Source organism: Pseudophryne corroboree, chromosome 6, assembly GCF_028390025.1.
Source record: "Pseudophryne corroboree isolate aPseCor3 chromosome 6, aPseCor3.hap2, whole genome shotgun sequence".
Taxonomy (NCBI): domain Eukaryota; kingdom Metazoa; phylum Chordata; class Amphibia; order Anura; family Myobatrachidae; genus Pseudophryne; species Pseudophryne corroboree.
Window position 1 is genome coordinate 167,380,589 of NC_086449.1, and position 25,965 is coordinate 167,406,553.

Sequence of the window (25,965 nt, forward strand, 5' to 3'; positions counted from 1 at the left end):
GAAAAGAAGCCAGTCTGTATTCGAGTTGTTCTGGAACTACAAGTCCCAGCATATTCTGCAGATTATAAAATGTCAATGCATACTGGAACTTGTAGTTTAACAATAACTGGAGAAATGAAAGTAACCTGAACATGCCAGATTCTGGATGTTGACCGAGTTAACTTAATGTTAATTAACTACTGTACATGGAATTTGATGACCAATATATAAAGACTGGATTATAAAAAAAGCCATCATAAACACCAACAAGCTAAAAAACAGATGGATAACAAAAAGACCGAAACAAAGAGTAGGGGGAGAAAAAAAAATGACTGACATTATAGGTCTCCAAAGAGAAGCCAGAGAGGTCCAGCTTTGCGTTTCTTTAGACTGTGCTGGGTTCAGTGCAACATTTAGTGCACAAATTTGTGGAAAAAATATATATATATTAGCAGCATTCTCACTATTCTGAGCCAGAATCCCTAAATAGAGCAGGGAACTCCCCTCTGTAGCTTCCAATTTTATAGTATAGTAGCTGTAAACTGAAAGGCCTTGCAACGCAGCAAGATGCTCTAACCATAAATCCTTCATACCGCTCCCAGACGTGTATTCCAGGTGATGCAAGAAAGTTTCGGTGTTGCAGGGTGATACCAAGACCTTTGTGCTTGGTCAAATCTAGTGGGTGGAGATGACAGACACAGCAAGTGAGCAGTACACACTCACTCCGGCATTTGCAGTCAATCTTTATCATTGCAGTACAGTTGCTCCCCATACACATAAATATATATGTATTTTTTTCTCTTTCAGTGCTTTGCGTGTTTCTGGAATGTAGTTTCCCGGAGGACAACTAGTGGATGGGACAGGGTGTGATTTAAAATGTAAACTGACACCCACACACCTCTCAGGAGCTCTGGGTATGGGAGGCAAAACTGAGAGAGCTGGAAGTCTGAGTGGGCAATTTCACGTGCAAGATTATGGTGTGAATGCAGTCACTAGATAAGACAGTCTCTGACGTTGGAGCACTGGAAAGGAGGGGGAAGAATTGCTGGGACATTTGGAACTTCCTCCCCTCCCCTTACTTGTGGTTTATAGTGTAACACTGGCTTTTGGATTGTCTTTTAGTTCTAGCCTTTTAATTCCGGCGCTGGAATACCCTTCATCACTGCAAAGGCTCTGCAGACTTCCTCTCTCATCTAAGTCACTGGCACTGCTGCTGCTACTGCTCCAGTCCAGGTCCGCGGTTAAAAAGTCTGTGCTCTCTACATCCACATCAATCTCCTCTGTGGAAAAAAAAAAATACATCTGGTAAACAGTGATCACTCTTGTACAGTGCACCTACATAAATAAGAAGCAGCCATTTTGTGGGGGTAAACCAATATTCAGCCAGCCAATCAATTCTCTGGGAACTAGTAAGATCATAGAGGTCTCAGACTGCACTCTCATGAATAATGGTTTGGTTCACAAAATGGCTGCCCCAACAATTTAGGCTATGTATTACGTTTTAGGGAAACACGTGCAAACAAGTACTTGGATCCTGAAAAAGATGAAGGTTTTCGCTCACCCCGATCAGAATCTGATCTCTCGGATGACACTGTGGATCCTATACTATCCATTCGTATCCTGTCAACCCCGAATTTTTCTAGCTGCCTCTTCAGGTGTCGCTGCTCCCGCTGTAGCTGCTCTATTTGGTGCTGTGACTTTCGGTCACAATCTTCAAGTTTCTGTTAAACAGGGATAAAAATAAAATAAGTAAGTTGCACAAAGTTACAAGCCATCCTGTTTAGTGTAATGGAACTCTCAGAATCCTCAGCCAGAGAGAGACTACCCCTGTGGGAAACACACTTACCTTTATGTGTAACTTCGCTCTGGTCAACAGACTTAAGGTGGTATGTCTATTAGTTTCAGGCCCTAGTGGTACCAACACCTTAAGCTTTTCAAGACAAAGCCTCAAATGAGCTCGCCTAGGAAAGAGAAAAAACAAAAAAACAAAAGCGGATTTAAAAATGTTTGTGTTTCGAGAAGGTAACGGGCAAAGTTTAAATAACTGATTTGACAATGCCATGTCCCAATAAATTCAGTCCACCAAGCTATAAACTAACATATGCAGACTGCTCAGCAGTAGCTGGGTACACACTGTGCAGATATATCTGCAGATCAGATAAACGCTCTGATCCTCTGTGAACCCTGAGCACAATAAGCTTTTTGTAGTGTACTTTCTTCTGTGGGATTGGTCGTATCTTATGATCGCCTCATAGGATGTGAACTCCCGATCTGACCGTTTGCAGGAGCATTTGAAGTTGTTTATTGGTTAATGCTCCTGAAAACGCACTATACAATTGTCGGGCCAATCATACATTTATCAGCCTGATAAATGTATATATGTACTTAAGGCCCCCATCCACTACTCCAATTTGGGTACTTTTCATCAGATTTCGACGCATCCGACTGAAAAATCTGATGAAGTGTCACATCGGATGGCTCCTCCGATATATCTGAAGTTAATATAGTGAAAATTCAAGCCCAAGATCTGATCCCATTTCCGAGAAGCTGCCGGGAGAGTTCAAGAGAAATCTGATGCGACATGCAGCTCAGACAAGTTGGCCTAGTGGATGGGGGCCTTTAGCTTCACAAATTGAATATATTAGCTTTTTACAATATTACACACAATATATATATATATATATATATATATATATATATATATATATATATATATATATATATATATATATATATATATATCTCATGTATGGCCCGGCACTCCTCCTCTGAATATAGCGCCCCGGTGCCCTCAGCAACACTTGTAGGTAGTCGGGAAAAAGACTGCGGCACTCAGGGTCTTGTATTAGTGTAAAGATGTATTAGAAATACATGACAGAGAACATCAACGTTTCGGGGGATCTAACCCCGTTGTCAAGATCTTGACAACGGGGTTAGATCCCCCGAAACGTTGATGTTCTCTGTCATGTATTTCTAATACATCTTTACACTAATACAAGACCCTGAGTGCCGCAGTCTTTTTCCTGACATATATATATATATATATATATATATATATATATATATATATATATATATATATATATATATATATATATATAAAGAAAGAAAGAAAGAAAGAGAGAAAGAGAGAAAGAAAGAAAGAAAGAAAGAAAGAAAGAAAGAAAGAAAGAAAGAAAGAAAGAGAGAGAGAGAGACAGGAAACAACTCTGTTTGGTTTTGTGTCTCATCAATTAGAAACAGTGGTCCAGACTGAGGGCGGTTTGTTAATGCTGCGCATGGTGTAAAGTTCTGATGTTCGGTACTCTGCGCATGCGTCGGGCACATACTGCACATGTGCAGTTTGGGTCTGAGACGTCAGTCTCACTATGGCATCAGACTATCAGTGATTGAGGATCAGATACTGTTTCACCATTGTGGGGGGGAAGGGACTACTCCAGGATCTTCGTCAGAAGACTGAGATTTCCTGGCCTCTTGGTAGGTGTTGAGGCGGCCGGCTTGGGTGATCCCATAGGTCACGCAGTCAGCTGGTGTCGGAGATGATACGATACTGCGCCCTTGGACACAGCTTGGATCGTGACACCTCCTGCTGAATTACCATATTAGAGCCATCGCTGCTGCTTCCGTGTAAGCAGAAGCAATAGCTCCTCCAACCATATCTGAATCAAGCCCAATCTGCTCAAGCAATATTCTGGTTTTGGATACTAATGACATAACAAAATAGGACTAAAGTGCCTCCAAACTGAATACATTAAAAGTTAAGAGATAATAAGCAACATTGGAAAACATCTGGGCGTTACCCACTTCTAAGAAAAATGAATTAAAAATAAATAAATAAAAACAAATCATTAAAATTTACCATTGTATATTTATATTTCTATATTTTCCTTCTTACACAGAACGCATAGTGTGAAAACAAACAAATTCCTTTATGTTTCTGCTGAACTCAGCTATGTAAAGTGTTTTGTTTTTTTTACTTTGAAGTGTAACAAAGTGCTCTTGCACAGTCTACCCAATAATGACATCAATTATTAGAGTGGAACAGAAATGGGGAAAGAAGAAAAACATAAAACATACGTCCACACATTGAAGGGAAGATTCAAAGACAGGTACAGTGGAAATATGACAACTTGGCAGGCACTAGGGAGGACCTCACACGTCAGGGAGGCAGAGGTGAGGATAAGATTTTTGGCAGCTGTATTAAAATTATTGTGGTGCTGGGGATCAATAAATAATCCTGTAAAATGACTGGACATACCTGTTCTTCTCCATTTCATTATGGGTTGACCTGAAATGCAAAAATAACCAATATATTAGTCACATCCTCTCTAACATTAGGCTAGTAATTACACAGTAATTTAAATATTAAATACATTGTTTGAGAAACGTGCCGAGATAGAACTGGAGTACGCCATCAGTACATCTACAGGAGGAAAACATATGCTCTGCCTATAAACTACAGCCACGCACTAGACATACAGCCTTATTTTGTTTGGGTATGTCATTAAACACGCTAAGCTTTAAATCATACTTAGAATGGTCTGTCTCTAGCACTGCCTTGCCAAAACATAGAATCAGCAATCCAACACAGGGAGTGGTTTTCTTTCTTTTTTTTTTTTTAAATATCAAAGTTAAATACATTTAAAGTATATATTGGCTATTGATTAGTTGTCCTACAAAATAATTTCTGCCCTTAAAAATCTCCCTGGACAGTAGCTTCACACATATGCAGACTTAAAGGCTCATACACACGAAAATATTTTTTTACAGTGATTTGCGCGATGGTTTTGAACGATGTATCATTCAAATAGTCTAGTGTGTACATAGTAAAAGAATGACGCGCACCCACGCTTGTTTGAAGCGGGTCGTCAGTCGCCCATGCATGCAGCTCAATCACAGCAGAGCAGATCTTTTGTTGTTCAGATCATTTGTAAAAATCGCTCAGTGTGTACACTCAATATCATTTGTCACGGAGTTCAAGGGAAATTGCTCATCTTCCAAATTGTTCATCTTTCGTCTTCTAGTGTGTTAGGCCTTAACAGTTCTAAACATGCCATAAGAAGGAAGAGGTTTTTGGGCATAAACAGAGCTCAGAAGGACATTCCAAGGTGCCTCTGCTCCCCACATCATGATCATGGACTATGTGACCGTGGTTGCCATGGTAAAATTCTACATCAAATTCTAAAAATAAAATGTTTTACTTGTAGGCTACTACACTGATTTAGATTACCCCTCAAAAAAACAACAACAACAACAACAACAACAACAAAACCACACCCTCAACTTCTAAGTACAGTGCCACCAGGGCCTATATCATTCGATATGCTATGCTCTTCAATAAACACAGTTGTAATGTCAGTGGCAATTTTCAAGCTCTGCTTTTCTTGTTGTATTTTAATTAAACAGACATGAGTCCCAATTCTGATCTTGAAATAAAGGAAGAAAGTGCAAGTAACTGTGTGCAAGGGGAGCAAATATATAGATATTTTTGTATGTGGGGTAGATACTGGCTGATTTTGCATGAAGCCCATAAATGCTGAAAAGCTTCATTATACTTCAATTTGTAATTTAGATTTTCAGTTTGGACACACCCCTCTTAAATCTAAATCTTTGTGCATACTTTATACCTGCCCCATCTGCAGTGCAACATGGTTTTACCCAGGTGTACAGTTATACCCCTTTTCTGCTGCTGCAATACACCAGGGTTATTGCTGGGTCTATCTGGGTCACGTCTCAATAGAAAAGGGTCCCTGAAACACAGCCCGGGTCCAGTGATCCGGGAATCTGACCCGGGTAGCTACCAGAGTCACATCCGGGAAGTACCCTGGTGACTGTGCAGTGTAAGTGCCGGATCGCCAGTGTTTGGCAATCTTAGGGAGGAGGGTGGGGGTGAGGGTGAGGGAATCAATTGAGAGGGTTTTTTTTCCCCCCGAAGTTGCAGGGTTTTTCTATTCAATTTTCAAGCATCCCCAGAGCAAGTCTGATTTTTCTTAAATACATCTCCAAGCAGCCCTCTCCCCAGTGCAAAGATGGAGAGGAGACCACCACGATAAAAATTTGACTTTTCTCTAATGCAGTGGAGTTTTCAGAGCTGAAAACAGTGCATGCAAATGTTTTTTTTTTTGTTTGTTTTTTTAAAGGGCTGCAAGTTTTTATGCAGGGGAAAACCTTGTGCCCAATTGAATTCTCTCCTATGTTATCTCCAAGCACCGGCAGAGGGAAGACACGCCACTAACTCTGGTCTAGCCTGCAGCGTGAATGGGGTTTCAAGCCACTGTGACACAGTTTCAAACAGGGTTCAGTTACCTGGGTTGGACCCGGGTTTTAGCTGGAAAACTGGTATTACTTTCTCACTTTATTCCCAAGATAGAATCAGGCCCTTGGTGTCTGACATCACTGGATTCTTGGGCCAAGATGGGAGACCTCTGATGCGGACATACACAGTCACTTTACTGGCAACATCTGACCATGCAATTACCATCATCAAGCACCAGGTACAGCACTATCTGATCTACAGACACGCAGTTATGTGCTGTATACTGTAATGGAGGACAACAGTTACGTAGAGAAGGGAAACGTTTCTGAAGTACAGTGAGCTGCAAAGACCACCCAAGGCAACACCTGCACTTGTTCCCACGGACACAATAAGAGGCTGCAATAAATGACACTTTTACAGGTCTTTAGTATATAGATCCAGTCAGCTGAGATTTGTTTTACAATTGTAGCAAGTAAGACATGAACGAGTGCAGGAAGCACAAACCATTGATTATAAAACGCACTCCTCCCTTTTTAATTCTATGCAAATTGAAAATCCATCAGTGTCTGCTGGATAAGACAAGTAACTATTATCATTGGCTACCGAGGTTGAAGGGATTTTATGAGAACACACACATTACGGCCACTGTCTATGTCATTACTTGCAGCAACAGTCCGCAATGTTTTCATAGTTTGTCAGTTACAGGCGATTTCCATACAGAAACCACATCTAGCAAACAATCCGATCTAATTTTTACATTGGGTAACATGGTGGCTAGGAACTATACGATTTTGTATATCAGATAACTTTGACCCTGTGTTTGAAACCTTACCCTGCCAATGCCATGCAACAATGCCATACATATACATAACCCCATGTGCATTAGTTCTTAAGGACTTTGAACAGTTTAACTGCAGAATTCCAGCAGCAGGAGATCCACTAAACGCCACTAAGAGGAAAGCAATAGAGCAGCCCTGGCATTCTGTACGTTTTTTAAAAAAAAGTACATTTAAACAATAAAAGTAATATAATGGCACACCAGCACTAACAAGCAACTACATGACATACTATTAAAAATTATAGACAGACAGACAGAGACAGACAGACAGACAGACAGACAGAAAGGGTGGATATGGAAGCCCCGCCCTCTTCAAAGACAAGAATTATATAAATATATAAAAAACAACCACATTCAAAAAGAAAAAAAGAAAAGAAAAAAAACCAACAACACCTTGGAGAAAGATAATCCCCATTTTTATCCTGTTTTGTTTCCCCAATAGATCATCGAATTCGGCAGACTGGGGAATCAGGAAAAAAAACAAAACACACCACCTGATGTATGGGGGCCAAAAGACTGTAGAACCGAAGCAACATTTGTACAATAAATAGATTCAGTAAGAGGTCACCATGATGTTTAATTTTTAAACCAAAGTTTTCACCCAAGATTTATCTGAGATAGAGTGGTGTTTTTTTCAGCTAAGCTGCTGCTTAGTCTCCCAATTGATACAGAGAAATCATCACAAACCTGGCGCCAGAATCCAGACTGCCAAGATCTCGAACGGGCATCTGCCGGTCAGTCTAACTGGTAAACTGGGGGTGGGGATGGTGTTTTGTTCATACGTTTGTAAATCCAGTCATCAGGACACAGAAACATGTGAGTTCACTGCTGTGCTGTTTATTCCATCACCAACTCCAAGCACACTGCACACTGGACCACCCACTTCCCAGCATCCCCCTGGTTCTAGGGACCATCACTGAAGATTCAGGCTTACACATGTTAGCAAGGGAGTGTCTACAAATATTACGCATTCTAATACACTAACATCACATCCTCTTTTCTTTAAAGATAAGCCCTATACGCTTCAATGCAACAATTAACAAAGTCATATTAAGAACATCATCTAACACGTTTCAATGAGTCTCTCAGGTCTGCGTATTTCCATTTTGGGTCTTTCATACACAGTCTGTGTTTCATCGACCATGTTGGACCTTTCTAGAATCATGGTTTGTTCACCATTATCAGGATCATCATACATGTCAGATGAAGGGTATTCTTCAGTCACGTTGTCTTCATTATGGTTAGGTTGAGATCTTAAATCCACCCGATTTCTTCTTACTTCCGTTCCACGCTCTGTACGTATAGTATAAGATCTTGGTGCTACTTGTGCTTGCACAATACCTTACTGCCCCCAAATACCTTTCTCGTGATCTCTGAGACGGACTTGGTCACCCGATTTTAGATCAGATAAGCTTTTTGCTCGCCTGTCATGGAACAGTTTCTGTTTCGCCTGTTGACGTTCCTTACTCAGTCTGACCAACGCTGAGTTATGTGTATTAAGCAGTTCATCATGTATCAGGAGATTTGTTCTAATCCTCCTTCCCATCAGCATTTGTGCAGGAGAAAGTCCATTCTGTAAAGGTGTACTGCGGTAGATTAAAAGACTTTTGTAGAAATCTTCTTTACCTTCTTGAGCTTTTTTCATGAGACTTTTTACAGTTTTTACTGAACTTTCCACCAACCCATTTGAGCGTGGATAGTGGGGACTTGACGTAGTATGGCCAAATTCCCACTCATCAGCAAATTGTCTAAATTCAGCACTGGAAAACTGAGGACCATTGTCAGTGAACACTTCCATAGGAACACCATGCTTTGCAAAGATTGACTTCATGCAATTGATTACGGCTATACTAGTAGTTGTATGTAGTGTCTTCACCTCAGGGTAGTTAGAGTAATAATCAGTCACGACAATTTACGTCTTCCCATTACAATCAAACAAATCTGCGCCAACTTTCTGGTACGGTCTCTCTGGCACTGCGTGAGGACTCAGTGGCTCGACTTGTTTCGGTCTATATGTAAGACATATTTCACATGTAGCTGTAGTCTGTGCTATGTCTTGGTTCATTCTTGGCCAATACATAACTTCACGCGCTCTCCGCTTACATTTTTCTTCTCCTAAGTGGCCTTCATGTATCTTGCACAGCATAGTTTCTCTTAGTCGTGCAGGTATGACAAACCTATTGCCTTTGTAAATAATACCATCGACAACTATAAGGTCACTGCGGTACATCCAATAATCATGGATAGACAGCAGGCACGCATGTTTTTCTGCTGGCCAACCTTTCAGAATTATATCTTTCAACACTTTCATTGTGTCATCTGTCTCAGTTTCTTTCCTAATCTGTTCTGGTTTTGCAAGAGACACTGGTAGAGAAGCTACGATCAAATTAACATAGGCTTCTATCTCTTCATCCATCAGACTTTTGGAACCTTCACTTTTGTCCACAGCACGAGAAAGTGCATCAGCAATGTACATGTATTTGCCGGGACACTACAGCAAGTGTACATCATATTTCTGTAGTCTGATAAGCATTCTTTGAATTCTTATGGGACAGTCATGTAATGATTTAGTCATGATAGCTACCAATGGCTTGTGGTCAGTTTCCACTGTAAATGTTTGACCATACACAAACTGATGAAATCGCTCACATGCATATGTGATCGCTAGAAGTTCTTTTTCTATCTGAGCATACCTTGTTTCAGCACTTGTCAGTGCTCTTGATGCATAGATTACTGGTTGCCATGTATCCTCATGTTCTTGTAACAGCACTGAGCCTAGGCCAAATTGCAAAGCATCTGCTGAAATTCTTATTCTTTTCGCAGGATCAAAGAATTTTAGCACTGGTTGCTCTGTAATGATCCGTTTCAAGTTTTGCCAACTTTCTTCTTGTTCATGTGACCACATCCACTCGTTATCTTTGTCCAACAACCATCTAAGACAGGCTGTTCGTTCAGAGAGTTGAGAAATAAACTTTCCTAAGTAAGTAATCATTCCTAGAAATCTTCTGATGTCGTCTTTGTTGTTAGGACGTTCCATGTTCACTATGGCTGATATTTTCCTTGGGTCTGGTTTTACACCTTGATCCGAGACCACGTCGCCCATAAAGGTAAGTGTATTCACGCCAAATTCACATTTGTCCTTGTTTAGCTTTAGATTCACTTTCTTGACAAGTTCCATTACTTGTCTCAATCTAGAATCATGTTCTTCCTTTGTAGATCCCCAGACAATAAGGTCATCCATCATTGTTTCAACACCTGGAATATGTTCAAAAATCATGTGTATCTTTTTGTGATATACTTCTGGAGCAGACAATATTCCATATGGTAGACGAAGAAATCTGTATCGACCTTCTGGTGTATTAAATGTACAAAGCTTTGAGCTGGCCTCATCTAGCTTCATTTGCCAGAATCCTGCGTCCAATTTACTGAACCATTTTGCTCCCACAAATTGCGACATGATTTCATCTCTGGTTGGTAGTTTGAAATGTTCTCGTTTAATAGCTTTGTTTAAATCTCTGGGGTCTAGACATATTCTGAGTTGTCCATTTTTCTTTTCAACAATTACTAAGGAGCTTACCCATTCAGTAGGCTCATCAACTTTCTGTATCACACCCAAGGCTTCCATGCGATTTAACTCTTGTTTCAGTTTTTCTCTCAGCGCAAACGCCACTTTTCTACAGGGGTGTATCACTGAAGAAACTTGCGTGTCTATATTTATTTTATGCTCTCCAGGCAAAAACCTAGACCAGAGGTGGCCAAAAGGTAGATCGCGATCTACCGGTAGCTCGCGATCTACCGGTAGCTCGCGGAGCATCCGCTGGTAGATCATGACAGACTTAACAGAAAATAACTGTAAGGAGCCTGCCGCCGCTGCTTCTCTTCATAGATCCCATGGATGCAGTGTGCGGGTGCGCAGGTGACGTAATGACGTCAACCGCGATGTGAGGAGCCTGGGCGCTAATAGGATCCAATTTAATCCAACTGGTGGTGGCGATGACAGGAGAAACAACCAGCGGGAGGCCATGCAGCGTGAAAGCAGGAGCCGTGACTGCAGGGAGAGGGAGGACTGAAGCTAGGCAGCGTGGCAACTTGTCAAGTAAGTTATGCAAAGGGGTGTTTCTTCACAAAGGGAGGGACAATCCGCAAAGGGGGGGATCTGCACAGAGCGTGGATCTTCACAAAAGATTTTTTTTACACAAGGGGGATCTGCAACGGGTGGAGGATCTGCACAGAGAGGATTATTGTACAGGGGGCTATTATGCAGGAGACTGGAAGCGGGTGATCTGCAAAGGGGGGATTATTTGATGTTGTCATTATTAAAGCTATTTTTAAATGTGAGTGTTATTATTGGTGTTATTTGGCGGCGGTAGATCACCGGTAAGTAAGTGAACAAAAAGTAGATTCCAGGTCCCAAAAGTCCGGCCACCCCTGACCTAGACCTTCAAACAAGTCTCTGTATTCTGTAAACATTGATTTGCAGTCATCTTTTACTTGTGATGTCACCATAAAAACTTTTAGCAAGCTTTATTTTCTCACAGGAACTTAATCCTAGAATCGGTTGCACATTTTTATCCACAATCAGTAGAGATGTTTTAAACTGTTGTCCCTTATATTTCAGTGTCACTAAGCATGTACCTTTCACAGGAATTTCTTTCCCAGTGTACCCTGTAACTTTCACTTTGGCTGGATGAATTTTAGGTTTTACTCTAAAAGTCTTATAGTCTTCAAACGATATTAAATTCACCTGCGCGCCAGTATCAAGCTTAAAGGGAATGACAATCTTGTTCACAGTTAAAGGGACAATCCATTCTTTCTTATCTGCACTGCAAAGTTCAATGCAATCCACAAAGAATTCCTCTGTTTGTTTAACAGCATGCACATTGCTTGTTTCCCTTTTCATTTTGCAGCATTTGGCAAAATGATTAAGTCTACCACATTTCATGCAGGTTTTACCATAAGCAGGGCACATTTTAGGATTGTGAGCATTTCCACATCTACTACACATTTCCTTATTAGACTGTGGCTTAGACTGCTTCATTCTTGAGAATGGAGGTTTGCTTGGCTCTGTTGTCTGCACTACATGTACATCAGCATCTGCTTCCTTGTGTAACATTTTGTCTTGAAATCTAGTTATTTCTGCAGATCTGCACATAGTCACTGCCTTTTCTAGTGTTAGGTCTTGCTCTCTCAGCAGTCTCTCTCTGAGTCCATTATCAGGTATTCCACAGACAATACGATCTCTAATCAGTGAATCCTTTAAATCACCAAACTCACAGGTTTTACTGAGTGATTGCAGCTCTGTAACATACTGATCAAATCCATCTACAGACTTCTGATCACATGTGAAAAACTTATATCTTTCATATGTCACATTTTTCCTTGGCACAAAGTAATCTTCAAACTTTTGCATTGTAGAAGATAGCACCATATTCTGCCCCTCATCAAACTGAAAACTATTATAAATGTCCAGCACATCCTCTCCTATCACATGGAGGAAAATGGATGCCTTCGTTTTGTCAGCCTCTGTATCAGCTCCACATGCAGCAAGATATATATTAAACCTTTGCTTAAATCTTTTCCAGTTTTCAGACAAGTTACCAGACATCAGCATGCCGGTTGGAGGAGCTAGTTTATCCATGGTTACTCACTGTTTGAAGAGAGGAGCACACGGCAGGCTTTGCAGACACAGAGTATCACAGCCTTACAGATTGCTGCAAGATGCTTTCACACTGTGAGAGCACTAGCAGTCCAAGTTAAACTTCTTCTGACACCATGTTTTGTTCATATGTTTGTAAATCCAGTCATCAGGACACAGAGACATGTGAGTTCACTGCTGTGCTGTTTATTCCATCACCAACTCCAAGCACACTGGACCACCCACTTCCCAGCATCCCCCTAATACTAGGGACCATCACTGAAGATTCAGGCTTACACATGTTAGCAAGGGAGTGTCTACAAATATTACGCATTCTAATACACTAACATCACAGATGGGTTAGGCTATGGCCTGAGGGGGAGGGGGTTAGGTTTAGGCACATCCAGGGAGGGTTAGGTTTAGGCTGCTTGGAGGGGAGGTAAGTACATTTACCTACCCGTCGGTATTCCGAGCATTGGAATGCCACGGTCCGTATTCCGACTGCCAGCATTTCAATCCCAACCCCTTGCCCATCCCAGATACTTTGCCAGGGTACTTGCCTATTTATTGCCCACAGTTAATGTGGCTGACTTTTTTTTTTTTTTTTGCAAGTCATTTTTATTGAGTTTTAGCAAACAGTACAAAAAATTTGCAATCACAAAGTGGCATAAAAAAACCCCAATCATATGAATGAAGAGGTCTAGCAGGATAACTATCGCTATGAGATATAAAACACAGCATTAACAAAAGTAGATTGCATTTATGAGAACAACAAAACAATGTTGAACGCATAGGGCAAACCAACAAAATAAGGAAAAAAAAAGTGTTAAAAGGGACAGGGCAGGAAGAAAAATAGTGAGTGGTGGTGGTGGTATCCAGAACAGAAAGCAGGGAACACCTGAGATAAAAAGGAGAAATGAGATGATCATGTGCTGCTAAGGGATTTGAACTTAACAGGTCGAATAACTTCCAGCCAGCTGAACCATATAGCAGAGAAATACCTGAATTTATCAGCTGAGGACATAATAATCATCCGTTGATCTATACAGCTGTAAGCTATGAAACCCATCAAATATAGCCATCTTCTAATGCACAGGTTCTCAAACCCTCAAAATTACATGGTGTGGGGTGTAAGAGCTTCATATTGTTGCTGATTCCAGATGTGAAACGCTCACAGGTAATTTCTCTTTTCTTTTTTTAACTTGCAGTAAGCAATGTGCCAAAGAGACAGATCCACTAGATCTACTGCTTTAAAGTTGTATAGTGCACAGAAGGTTGCTCATACAGGGTTCACTACGGCTGGCCGGCGGTCGGGCTCCCGGCGACCAGCATCCCGGCGCCGGGAGCCCGATTGCCGGCTTACCGACAGCTTGGCGAGCGCAAATGAGCCCCTTGCGGGCTCGCTGCGCTCGCCACGCTACGGGCACGGTGGCGCGCTACGCGCGCCACACTATTTTATTCTCCCTCTATGGGGGTCGTGGACCCCCACGAGGGAAAATAATTGTCGGTATTCCGGCTGTCGGGCTCCCGGCGCCGGTATACTGAGCGCCGGGAGCCCGACCGCCGGCAAACAGAAGACCACCCCTCATACAGATAGCATTGATTGCTATGGAGAAGCAAACTATAGGGCTTCTTATCAAGAGATAAGATGGGCTACTGAATGGGGGAAGCAAAGCACATCCTATACCCCTCCTTATCATGCTACGTTATCTGTTTTAAGAATCCCATGTCAGTCTCAATGACCGGTATGTGAGCATCAGTGTCCCATCCATTCCCTCTCACACAACAGGACTCACTACGGCCGGATGTAAGGACCCCTTTCTACCCCCAGCTCTGTGCAGCATTCTCAGGTGCGTTCTCAGGAAATGCAATAGTGTAGTGGCATTCAACACAAGACCCCCCAGCTGATGAGGAACTACTGATCCCAGCATGCCCTGCAACAATTTTAGCATGCCCTGATAGCAATACTATTGCAGAGCATGCTGGGATGTGTAGTTCCACATCAGCTGGAGGGCTACGTGTTGAATACCCTTGCAATACACCATGAAGTTTGTAAGCAAAGGGAGATATAGCTTTTCCATTTGCCCTCTTTTTCACCAGATTGTCAGCAGACAGAATTAGTACCTGCTGTCATCTGGCATGACTGGACTGGTTGGTCGGGAAAAGATGTCAGACCAATAAAGGCATGGGTATCTTTACTTCTGGATCATGTAAATCTTGGCATTTGGATGAAGTGTGGTGGGTTAAAGCATTAACACCCCCTGGATACATAGGGGGGGGGCATTACGTATAAGGACGCTACTACTATAGGGGGGGCATTACGTATAAGGACGCTACTACTATGGGGGGGCATTACGTATAAGGACGCTACTACTATGGGGGGGCATTACGTATAAGGACGCTACTACTATAGGGGGGCATTACATATAAGGAGGCTACTAATACTGGGGGGCATTACATATAAGGACGCTACTACTGGGAGGGCATTACATGTAAGGATGCTACTACTACTGGGGGGGCATTATGTATAAGGACGGTACTACTACTGGGGGCACATTATGTATAAGGATGCTACTACTACAGGGGTGGCATTACGTATAAGGACGCTACTATTACTGTTGGGAGGCATTACATATAACTGCTACTACTACTGGGGGGCATTACGTATAAGGATGCTACTACTACGGGTGGGGCATTACGTATAAGGATGCTACTATTACTGTTGTGAGGCATTACATATAACTGCTACTACTACTGGGGGGGCATTATGTATAAGGACACTACTACTATTGGGGGGGCATTATGTATAAGGACGCTACTACTACTGGGGGGCATTACGTATAAGGACGCTACTACTACGGGTGGGGCATTACGTATAAGGATGCTACTATTACTGTTGGGGAGCATTACATATAACTGCTACTACTACTGGGGGGGCATTATGTATAAGGACACTACTACTATTGGGGGGGCATTACGTATATGGACGCTACTACTACGGGTGGGGCATTACGTATAAGGACGCTACTACTACGGGTGGGGCATTACGTATAAGATGAATAAGATTGTGCTACATTGTGGCGTAATTTTAAATGGGGGTACTATTGTGTGGCCATGCCCCTTAGTTGTGAGACCACACCACTTTTCCCGATGCACAACAAAGGAATATGGGAGGGCGCAAAACTCATAGGTTTGCAGGGGGGCGCCGAACACCCTAGCACCGGCACAGGCCACCAGTAGCAAAAGTACACCACGGCCACTGACACTATCTGCAGGGAGGGGAACAGCGCTGATATGGAGGGTACTTGCAGGCAGCGAGTCGCCGCCCGCAGCTCCTCTCCCACCTACACACCATACCTGCCGCCTGACACCCACACCCCAGGGAGAGGGCGCTAGCTCAGGCACCGCTAGATCAGCATCTGCAGCATACACACAAGGGCTGCCATGCTCAGCGGCAAGCGGTGCGGAGCATGTGCAGCGGGACAGCGCCAGGACGGGACACGCACTAATCAACATTGCTGCTGGGCCGGAGCTCCCTCCGTCTGCAGCCTAAGGACGCGCGCCGCACCTCTCCAGGGAAACACCATGCCTGCCCGCCCACAGGGCTCCGGACGCTTACCTATGCTCTGTGATCACAGCAGCTGACGCTGCCATGCAGGATGGAGGAATGACGCCCGTCAGACGGGGCGGACAGTGTGCGGCGGAACTGGCCAGGAAGGAATGCTGACCACGACCCATTGCTGCTGGGTCTGAGTTCCCTCCCTCTGCAGTCACCATCTCACAGCAGCAGCCTGGAGGTTAGTGGCCACCACGACCCGCACATCCTTACCTCACACATACCTCACACATGACAGCAAAGGTACACACACTGACATCACACCTGTAGGCCACCCCTATATCTGCTAAGTACTCCCCGTCACTATGCCCCGTCACCCTCATCCTGCTCTCTAACTGCCTGTCTGTGTACTGGCCTTCACCCCTCTTACACCATCACCAACCCTCACTAACTACCACAGAGACTATGTGCACTGATATCTGCCCCTCCACCACCTGCAGCGCCCCTGGACCCCTCCCCATCCCCCGCAAACCCCCGCACCTGCCCCTCCACCACCCGTGGCACCCCCACCCACTGCGCCTTCGGACCCCCTACCCCACCCGCAGTGTCTTCCAAACCCCTCCCCCATCTGCAGCAGCCCCTCCACCATCTGCTACACCCCTGGACCCATCCCCTGCACCCCCACCCCTCCAGCAACCGCAACACTTTCGGTCCCACTACCCCACCCGCAGCACTCACCCCACCACCAACCACTCCACCTGCGGACCCCCTACACCACCTGCTCCTCCACCACCTACAGCCCCTCCCGATCCACCGCACCCTCACCCCCCTCCCTCCCCCACCCGCAGCGCCTCCAGGCCCCCTACCTCACCCGCAACACCTGCACCCTTCTCCACCAGCAGCGCCTCCGGAACCCCTCCCCCATCCGCAACAGCCCATCCCCCGCCTCCCCCACCCACAGCACCCCCACCACTCCCGCATCCCCTGACCCCCTCCCCATCCGCTGAACCCCCGCACTCACCCCTCCCCCATCCGCTGCACCCACTGACCCATCCCCTACACCCCCACCTCTCCAGCAACCGCAACACCTTCGGACCCACTACCCCACCCTCAGCTCCCACCCCTCCACCACCCACTGCACCTCCGGACCCCCTACACCACCCGCTCCTCCACCACCTGCAGCCCCTCCCCATCCACCGCACCCCCACCCGCAGCGCCTCCAGGCCCCCTACCTCACCCGCAACACCTGCACCCTTCCACCCTGCAGCGCCTCCGGAACCCCTCCCTCATCCGCAACAGCCCCTCACCCGCCTCTCCCCCACCCACAGCACCTCACCTCTCCCACACTCCCGGACCACCTCCACCATCCGCTGCACCCCCCCCCTATCCCACCCGCGCACACACCCCTCCACCACCTGCAGCACCTCCAGACCCCCTCCCCCATCCACCGCAAATCCACACACCTGTCCCTCCACCACCCGTGGCACCCCCACCCACAGCGCCTACGGACCCCACACCTCAACACACACGGACCCTCCCTCCTCCGGACCCCTAACCCCATTCACTGCACCCCCCCCTCTCCCACCCGCAACGCCTCCACACCTCCTACCCACCCGCCACACCCTTTCCCACCCGCAGTACCTCTGGAACCCCTCCCCCATCCAGCCCAGCATCTGCCCCTCCCCCACACACAACGCCCCCCCCGGCCCCCTCCCCCGGTACCCACCCGCGGCGCCTCCAGACCCCCTATGCCACCCGCCCCTCCACCACCTACATCACCTCCGGACCCCATCCGCCACACCCCGCATCTGGCTCTCCCCCGCCCGCTGCACCTTTGGATCCCCTACCCCACCCACGCAGCAGGCCCTTCCCAATCCGCATCGCCTACACCATTCGCAACAGCACCGCACCCGCCACTTCCCCACCCACGTTACCCCCGCATCCACCCCTCCCCCACCCACCGCGCCCCCTGGACACCTCCCCCATCCACTGCACACCCACACCCACCCCTTCCCCATCTGCAGCGCCTTCGGAACCCCTCCTCCATCCGCAACAGCCCTGCAGCTGCCATCCCCCACCTGCGACACCCCTGCTCCTACCCCACCCACAGCGCCTTCATACCCCCTCCCCCATCCGCGGTCCCCACTCCCCAAACCCCTTCCTGTTGCAAGGGACTACGCCCCCTTCACCATCGGAAGGCCTTTCATTATGCAATATTCAAACACTAACAAAACTAGGAATGCAGGGAATACTCCATATATTGAACCCCAGAAAGGTGTGCAGGGGTTAAAGGGGCGTAGCCCCTTCCGACGGTGTGAAGAGCGCCCGTAGGGCGCGATGAAGCACCTAGTGTGTAATATATATATATATATATATATATATATATATATATATATACATACACACACACACATTATATATATATATATAATATATATATATATATATATATATATATATATATATATATATATATATATATATACATACATATACATATACATACATACACACACACACATATACATATACATACATATACATATACACACACACCACTTTTTTGGAAGTGTATTTCCCTGTAAAGAGAACCACACAAATCCCCACAGCACACTTACGCTGAGCCCAACAATGAAAATCCTGATATTCATGTGTTTTAAATTGGGACCTATCTACCAGGAGGCACACCAACAGCCTCCAATATAGCACTACAAGAACCAGCACTCCCAGACAACTACATATGCCATATATGAAACTCAAATGAGACAAAAAATGAAAAAGTCAATCAATTTCTAAGCACAAGCAGAAAGGGACGGATCATCTAGACAGCCACCAAGCAGCACATGGGACTCAGGAGGGGTAGCAGTAGATTTTCCGACGGACACAGTACAGACGCTCATAATCCAGACAGCCATTGACCGACAGTCAAAATACCAACACAGTCAAAATACCGACATTCATTATACTGACGTGTTAAAAATGCAGACAGTCAGAATACAGACATTGGAAATGCCGAAACGCATTTTTAAGGTATTTTTGCCCAAAAACAGACTCGTTCATACTTTACCATCCCAGTGGACCTGGAGGGGGAATAGAATAGTGTGCTGAGCGCAGTGAGGCACCGTGCCCGAAGCATGGCGAGCCGTCGCGGTACACTTACACGGTGTCCATGACGACCTATGTTGACATTGACACATAAAACCCCAGAAAAACTCATGCCGGTATTTTGAAATGCCATACATAACCCCATGTGCATTAGGTCTTACGCATAAAGGGGACATGGGCTATTATTCCTATAGAAGTAACGTTACCTGAAGCAATCATCACAAATAGCCTTGTGTTGGAGGAAATTCAGCCTTCATATGTAATATTGTAACAATATTTCAATATTTTAGTGTAATAAAAAGAAACAAAGCTGTACTTCGTTTTTTTTATATACACTGCTCAAAAAAATAAAGGGAACACTAAAATAACACATCCTAGATCTGAATGAATGAAATATTCTTATTAAATACTTTGTTCTTTACATAGTTGAGTGTGCTGACAACAAAATCACACAAAAAATAAGAATTTACTCACCGGTAATTCTATTTCTCGTAGTCCGTAGTGGATGCTGGGAACTCCGTAAGGACCATGGGGAATAGACGGGCTCCGCAGGAGACTGGGCACTCTAAAAGAAAGATTAGGTACTATCTGGTGTGCACTGGCTCCTCCCTCTATGCCCCTCCTCCAGACCTCAGTTAGGGAAACTGTGCCCGGAAGAGCTGACATTACAAGGAAAGAATTTTTGGAATCCACGGTAAGACTCATACCAGCCACACCAATCACACCGTACAACTTGTGTGATAACCTTACCCAGTTAACAGTATGAACAACAACAACTGAGCCTCACTCAACGGATGGCTCATAACAATAACCCTTATTTAAGCAATAACTATATACACGTATTGCAGAAAGTCCGCACTTGGGACGGGCGCCCAGCATCCACTACGGACTACGAGAAATAGATTTACCGGTGAGTAAATTCTTATTTTCTCTGACGTCCTAGTGGATGCTGGGAACTCCGTAAGGACCATGGGGATTATACCAAAGCTCCCAAACGGGCGGGAGAGTGCGGATGACTCTGCAGCACCGAATGAGCAAACACAAGGTCCTCCTCAGCCAGGGTATCAAACTTGTAGAACTTTGCAAAGGTGTTTGAACCCGACCAAGTAGCCGTTCGGCAAAGCTGTAAAGCCGAGACCCCTCGGGCAGCCGCCCAAGAAGAGCCCACCTTCCTTGTGGAATGGGCTTTTACGGATTTTGGATGCGGCAATCCAGCCGCAGAATGAGCCAGCTGAATCGTGCTACAGATCCAGCGAGCAATAGTTTGCTTTGAAGCAGGAGCACCCAGCTTGTTGGGTGCATGCAGGGTAAACAGCGAGTCAGTCTTCCTGACTCCAGCCGTTCTGGAAACATATATTTTCAAAGCCCTGACTACGTCCAGCAACTTGGAGTCCTCCAAGTCCCGAGTAGCCGCAGGCACCACAATAGGTTGGTTCAAATGAAACGATGATACCACCTTTGGGAGAAATTGGGGACGAGTCCTCAATTCTGCCCTGTCCATATGGAAGATCAGATATGGGCTTTTACATGACAAAGCCGCCAATTCCGACACACGCCTAGCCGATGCTAAGGCCAACAGCATGACCACTTTCCACGTGAGATACTTTAGTTCCACGGTCTTAAGTGGCTCAAACCAGTGGGATTTCAGGAAATCCAACACAACGTTAAGATCCCAGGGTGCCACAAAAGGGGGCTGAATATGCAGCACTCCCTTAACAAACGTCTTAACCTCAGGCAGTGAAGCCAGTTCTTTTTGAAAGAAAATGGATAGGGCCGAAATCTGGACCTTTATGGACCCCAATTTTAGGCCCATAGTCACCCCTGACTGTAGGAAGTGCAGGAATCGACCCAGCTGGAATTCCTCTGTAGGGGCCGTCCTGGCCTCACACCAAGCAACATATTTTCGCCATATACGGTGATAATGCTTTGCTGTCACGTCCTTCCTAGCCTTTATCAGCGTAGGAATAACTTCATCCGGAATGCCTTTTTCCGCTAGGATATGGCGTTCAACCGCCATGCCGTCAAACGCAGCCGCGGTAAGTCTTGGAACAGACAGGGTCCTTGTTGCAGCAGGTCCTGTCTGAGAGGCAGAGGCCATGAGTCCTCTGTGCGCATTTCTTGCAGTTCCGGGTACCAAGTCCTTCTTGGCCAATCCGGAACAATGAGTTTTGTTCTTATTCCTCTCTTTCTTACTATTCTCAGTACCTTGGGTATGAGGAAGAGGAGGAAACACATATACCGACTGGTACACCCATGGTGTCACTAGGGCGTCCACAGCTATCGCCTGAGGGTCCCGTGACCTGGCGCAATATCTTTTTAGCTTTTTGTTGAGGCGGGACGCCATCATGTCCACCTGTGGCAGTTCCCATCGCTTTGCAATCTGTGTGAAGACTTCTTGATGAAGTCCCCACTCTCCCGGGTGGAGGTCGTGTCTGCTGAGGAAGTCTGCTTCCCAGTTGTCCACTCCTGGAATGAACACTGCTGACAGTGCTTGCACGTGATTCTCCGTCCACCGAAGAATCTTTGTGGCTTCCGCCATTGCCATCCTGCTTCTTGTGCCGCCCTGGCGGTTTACATGGGCGACCACCGTGATGTTGTCTGACTGAATCAGCACTGGCCGGTTTCGAAGCAGGGGCTCTGCTTGACTCAGGGCGTTGTAAATGGCCCTTAGTTCCAATATATTTATGTGTAGAGAAGTCTCCAGACTTGACCACAGCCCTTGGAAGTTTCTTCCCTGAGTGACTGCCCCCCATCCTCGGAGGCTTGCATCCGTGGTCACCAGGACCCAGTCCTGTATGCCGAACCTGCGGCCCTCGAGAAGGTGAGCACTCTGCAGCCACCACAGAAGAGACACCCTGGCCCTTGGGGACAGGGTGATCAGCCGATGCATCTGGAGATGCGATCCGGACCACTTGTCCAACAGATCCCACTGAAAGATCCTTGCATGGAACCTGCCGAAGGGAATGGCTTCGTATGAAGCCACCATCTTTCCCAGGACTCGGGTGCAGTGATGCACCGATACCTGTTTTGGTTTCAGGAGGTCCCTGACCAGAGATGCTAATTCCTGGGCCTTCTCCACCGGGAGAAACACCTTCTTCTGTTCTGTGTCCAGAATCATGCCCAGGAAAAGCAGACGCGTCGTAGGAATCAGCTGCGACTTTGGAACATTCAGAATCCAGCCGTGCTGTTGCAACACTTCCTGAGAGAGTGCTACGCTGATCAACAACTGCTCTCTGGACCTCGCCTTTATGAGGAGATCGTCCAAGTACGGGATAACTATAACTCCCTTCTTCCGAAGGAGTATCATAATTTCGGCCATTACCTTGGTAAATATCCTCGGTGCCGTGGACAGGCCAAACGGCAACGTCTGTAACTGGTAATGACAGTCCTCTACCACAAACCTGAGGTACTCCTGGTGAAGTGGGTAAATGGGGACATGCAAGTAAGTATCATTGATGTCCAGCGACACCATAAAATCCCCCTCTTCCAGGCTTGCAATAACCGCTCTGAGCGATTCCATTTTGAACTTGAATTTCTTTATATAAGTGTTCAAGGATTTTAAATTCAGAATGGGTCTCACCAAACCGTCCGGTTTCGGTACCACAAACATTGTGGAATAGTAACCCCTTCCCTGTTGAAGGAGGGGGACCCTGATAATCACTTGCTGGAGCTACAGCTTGTGAATTGCCGCCAGTACTACCTCCCTTTCCAAGGGGGAAGCTGGCAAGGCTGATTTGAGGTAACGGCGGGGGGGGGGGGGGGGGTCGCTTCGAATTCCAGCTTGTATCCCTGAGATACAATTTGTACAGCCCAGAGATCCACCTGTGAGCGAACCCACTGGTTGCTGAAGTTTCGGAGACGCGCCCCCACCGCACCTGGCTCCGCCTGTGGAGCCCCAACGTCATGCGGTGGACTTAGTGGAAGCAGGGGAGGACTTTTGTTCCTGGGAACTGGCTGCATGGTGCAGCTTCTTACCTCTACCCCTGCCTCTGGCAAGAAAGGACCCTCTTGCCTTTCTGAGAACGAAAGGACTGCATTTGATAATACGGTGCTTTCTTAGGCTGTGAGGAAACTTGAGGCAAGAAAGTCGACTTTCCAGCTGTCGCTGTGGACACGAGGTCCGATAGACCGTCCCCAAACAATTCCTCACCCTTATAAGGCAAAACCTCCATGTGTTTTTTAGAATCAGCATCTCCTGTCCATTGCCGAGTCCATAAGACCCTCCTGGCAGAAATGGACATAGCAATAATTCTAGAGCCCAGCAGGCAAATGTCTCTCTGAGCATCCCGCATATATAAGACGACGTCTTTTATATGGCTCAGGGTTAGCAAAACAGTATCCCTGTCGAGGGAATCTATGTCGTCTGACAGAGTATCTGTCCATGCTGCTACAGCACTACACATCCAGGCTGAAGCAATAGCAGGTCTCAGTAGAGTACCAGAGTGTGTATACACTGACTTCAGGATAGCTTCCTGCTTTCTATCCGCAGGCTCCTTTAGGGCGGCCGTATCCTGAGACGGCAGGGCCACCTTTTTAGATAAGCGTGTCAGCGCCTTGTCCACCCTAGGGGATGTTTCCCAACGTAACCTGTCCGTTGGCGGGAAAGGGTACGCCATCAGTAACCTCTTAGAAATCACTAGTTTCTTATCAGGGGAACTCCACGCTTCTTCACATAATTCATTTAATTAATCAGATGGGGGAAAAGTCACTGGCTGCTTTTTCTCCCCAAACATATAAACCCTCTTGGTATTAACAGGGTTAATCTCAGAATGTGTAATACATCTTTCATTGCAATAAACATGTATCGGATGGCCTTGGTCATTTTAGACTGTAAATGTGCCTCATCATCGTCGACACTGGAGTCGGACTCCGTGTCGACATCTGTGTCAACAATCTGAGACAGAGGGCGTTTATAAGCCCCTGACGGTTTCTGAGTCGCCTGGGCAGGCGCGGGCTGAGACCCCGGCTGTCCCAAGGCTGCAGCGTCATCAAACCTTTTATGTAAGGAGCTTACATTGTCGTTTAAGACCTTCCACATATCCATCCAATCAGGTGTCGGCCCCGACGGGGGCGACACCACACTTATCTGCCCAGGTACGTGGAGGAAACACACACTACTGAGCCTCATTTTGACTTGTTTTAAGGACATTACATCAAAGTTCGATCAGCCTGTAGTGTGTTTTTCCACTTTAATTTTGAGTGTGACTCCAAATCCAGACCTCCATGGGTTAATAAATTTGATTTCCATTGATAATTTTTGTGTGATTTTGTTGTCAGCACATTCAACTATGTAAAGAACAGAGTATTTAATAAGAATATTTCATTCATTCAGATCTAGGATGTGTTATTTTAGTGTTCCCTTTATTTTTTGAGCAGTATATATAATATATAGTAATATATTTGATATAGCATCACCAGCTTATCTTAGTTTACGATCTGATAAGTGCACGTTACCCACATATTCCATGAACAGACTGATGTAGTGATTATCTGATTACTGTAAGAAATATTATTGTAATGATCTATGTTTTACACTAGTATCTATTGACAGGAACATATCAGAGAGAGATAGACGCCACTGTGCGCCGTGGTCCATCTATATATAGGTTTACGGTTGGCTATTCCATATGTTTGATATAAAACCCTTTGGTCAGCATATATACAGTCTGTGAGGAATACACAGGTATATTACACCACTGTGATACTCTACTTCATTCTCTGTGTACGTGTTTGTTTGGGGGGGTTTTATCACGAAAGAATACAGCTGCTTATGAATACCCACCTTTGTTATTACAATCACCACCTGCGGGTAGCACAAAGATGACATCCAAACAGCAGCACCTGCCCACAAGAACCTGTCTTCACTTATATTGCTCCATTAGCACCTTCTGGATTTGTCTGTGTGCCTGCAGTTCCCTGGAGAACTGCTGTGAGATTGTCGGTAATGATGTGAGCCCCCATCTTTCGGTTAGCAGAGAGGAGGAGGGGTGTCAGCTTAATGTACTTGTAAAGGATAAGATATGGTGTGTGTTTTTCAAAGCATGCTTTCTCATTGAAGAGCAGCTTCTGTGATGGATGACAGGTGCTATTTGCAGCGTTGTGTGGTGTAGACTCTTCTGCATGGTAACTGCATGTGAAATGTTTACTGACTGACATCCATTTCAATTCCTCACGTTTCAAGTTGTGTCCCTATGCAAGGCAGTGCTTAAGAACGAAACCCCAAATCTCCTTTCCCCAGTACCTGCATAAAGATCTGCCTGTCCCTGTCTATGCAACACATACACAAGTTAAATATGAATATCCGAGCACAATTTAGGCCAAACTGATGTACAGGAAACAAGATTGCTGAACTAAACCAGACCGTTCTAAATCTTTTTTTTTTTTCTTCACTATACAGTAAAGGCCAGAATGCACTGGTCGATGTGGGAGAGATGTGTGCTTAGCGAACCGCTCAGCACACATCTCTCCCACCGCTCAGCACAGCGCGATGTGTTCTGAGCGTGCGGGGGGAGCTCACTTCACCCAGCGCGTGAAGTGAGCGACCCGCTCGATTGGCCTGCATGCAGGACAATCTAGCACCAGCGATAGGAATGCGC

The 25,965-nt window shown here is 45.7% G+C and overlaps 1 protein-coding gene across 1 annotated transcript in view; it reads right to left on the reverse strand.

Annotated features, from left to right (window-relative positions):
• Positions 1–514: 514 nt before the first annotated feature.
• The window catches only part of MXD1 (MAX dimerization protein 1), a 37,450-nt gene continuing 11,999 nt past the window's right edge, over positions 515–25,965 (reverse strand). The window contains exons 3-6 of the mRNA XM_063932097.1: positions 4,238–4,267; positions 1,826–1,940; positions 1,541–1,700; positions 515–1,259 (exon numbers count right to left, since the gene is read on the reverse strand). Coding sequence (XP_063788167.1) covers positions 1,066–1,259; positions 1,541–1,700; positions 1,826–1,940; positions 4,238–4,267 — 499 coding nt within the window. The 3' untranslated portion in view covers positions 515–1,065. The remainder of the gene's footprint in view (positions 1,260–1,540; positions 1,701–1,825; positions 1,941–4,237; positions 4,268–25,965) is intronic.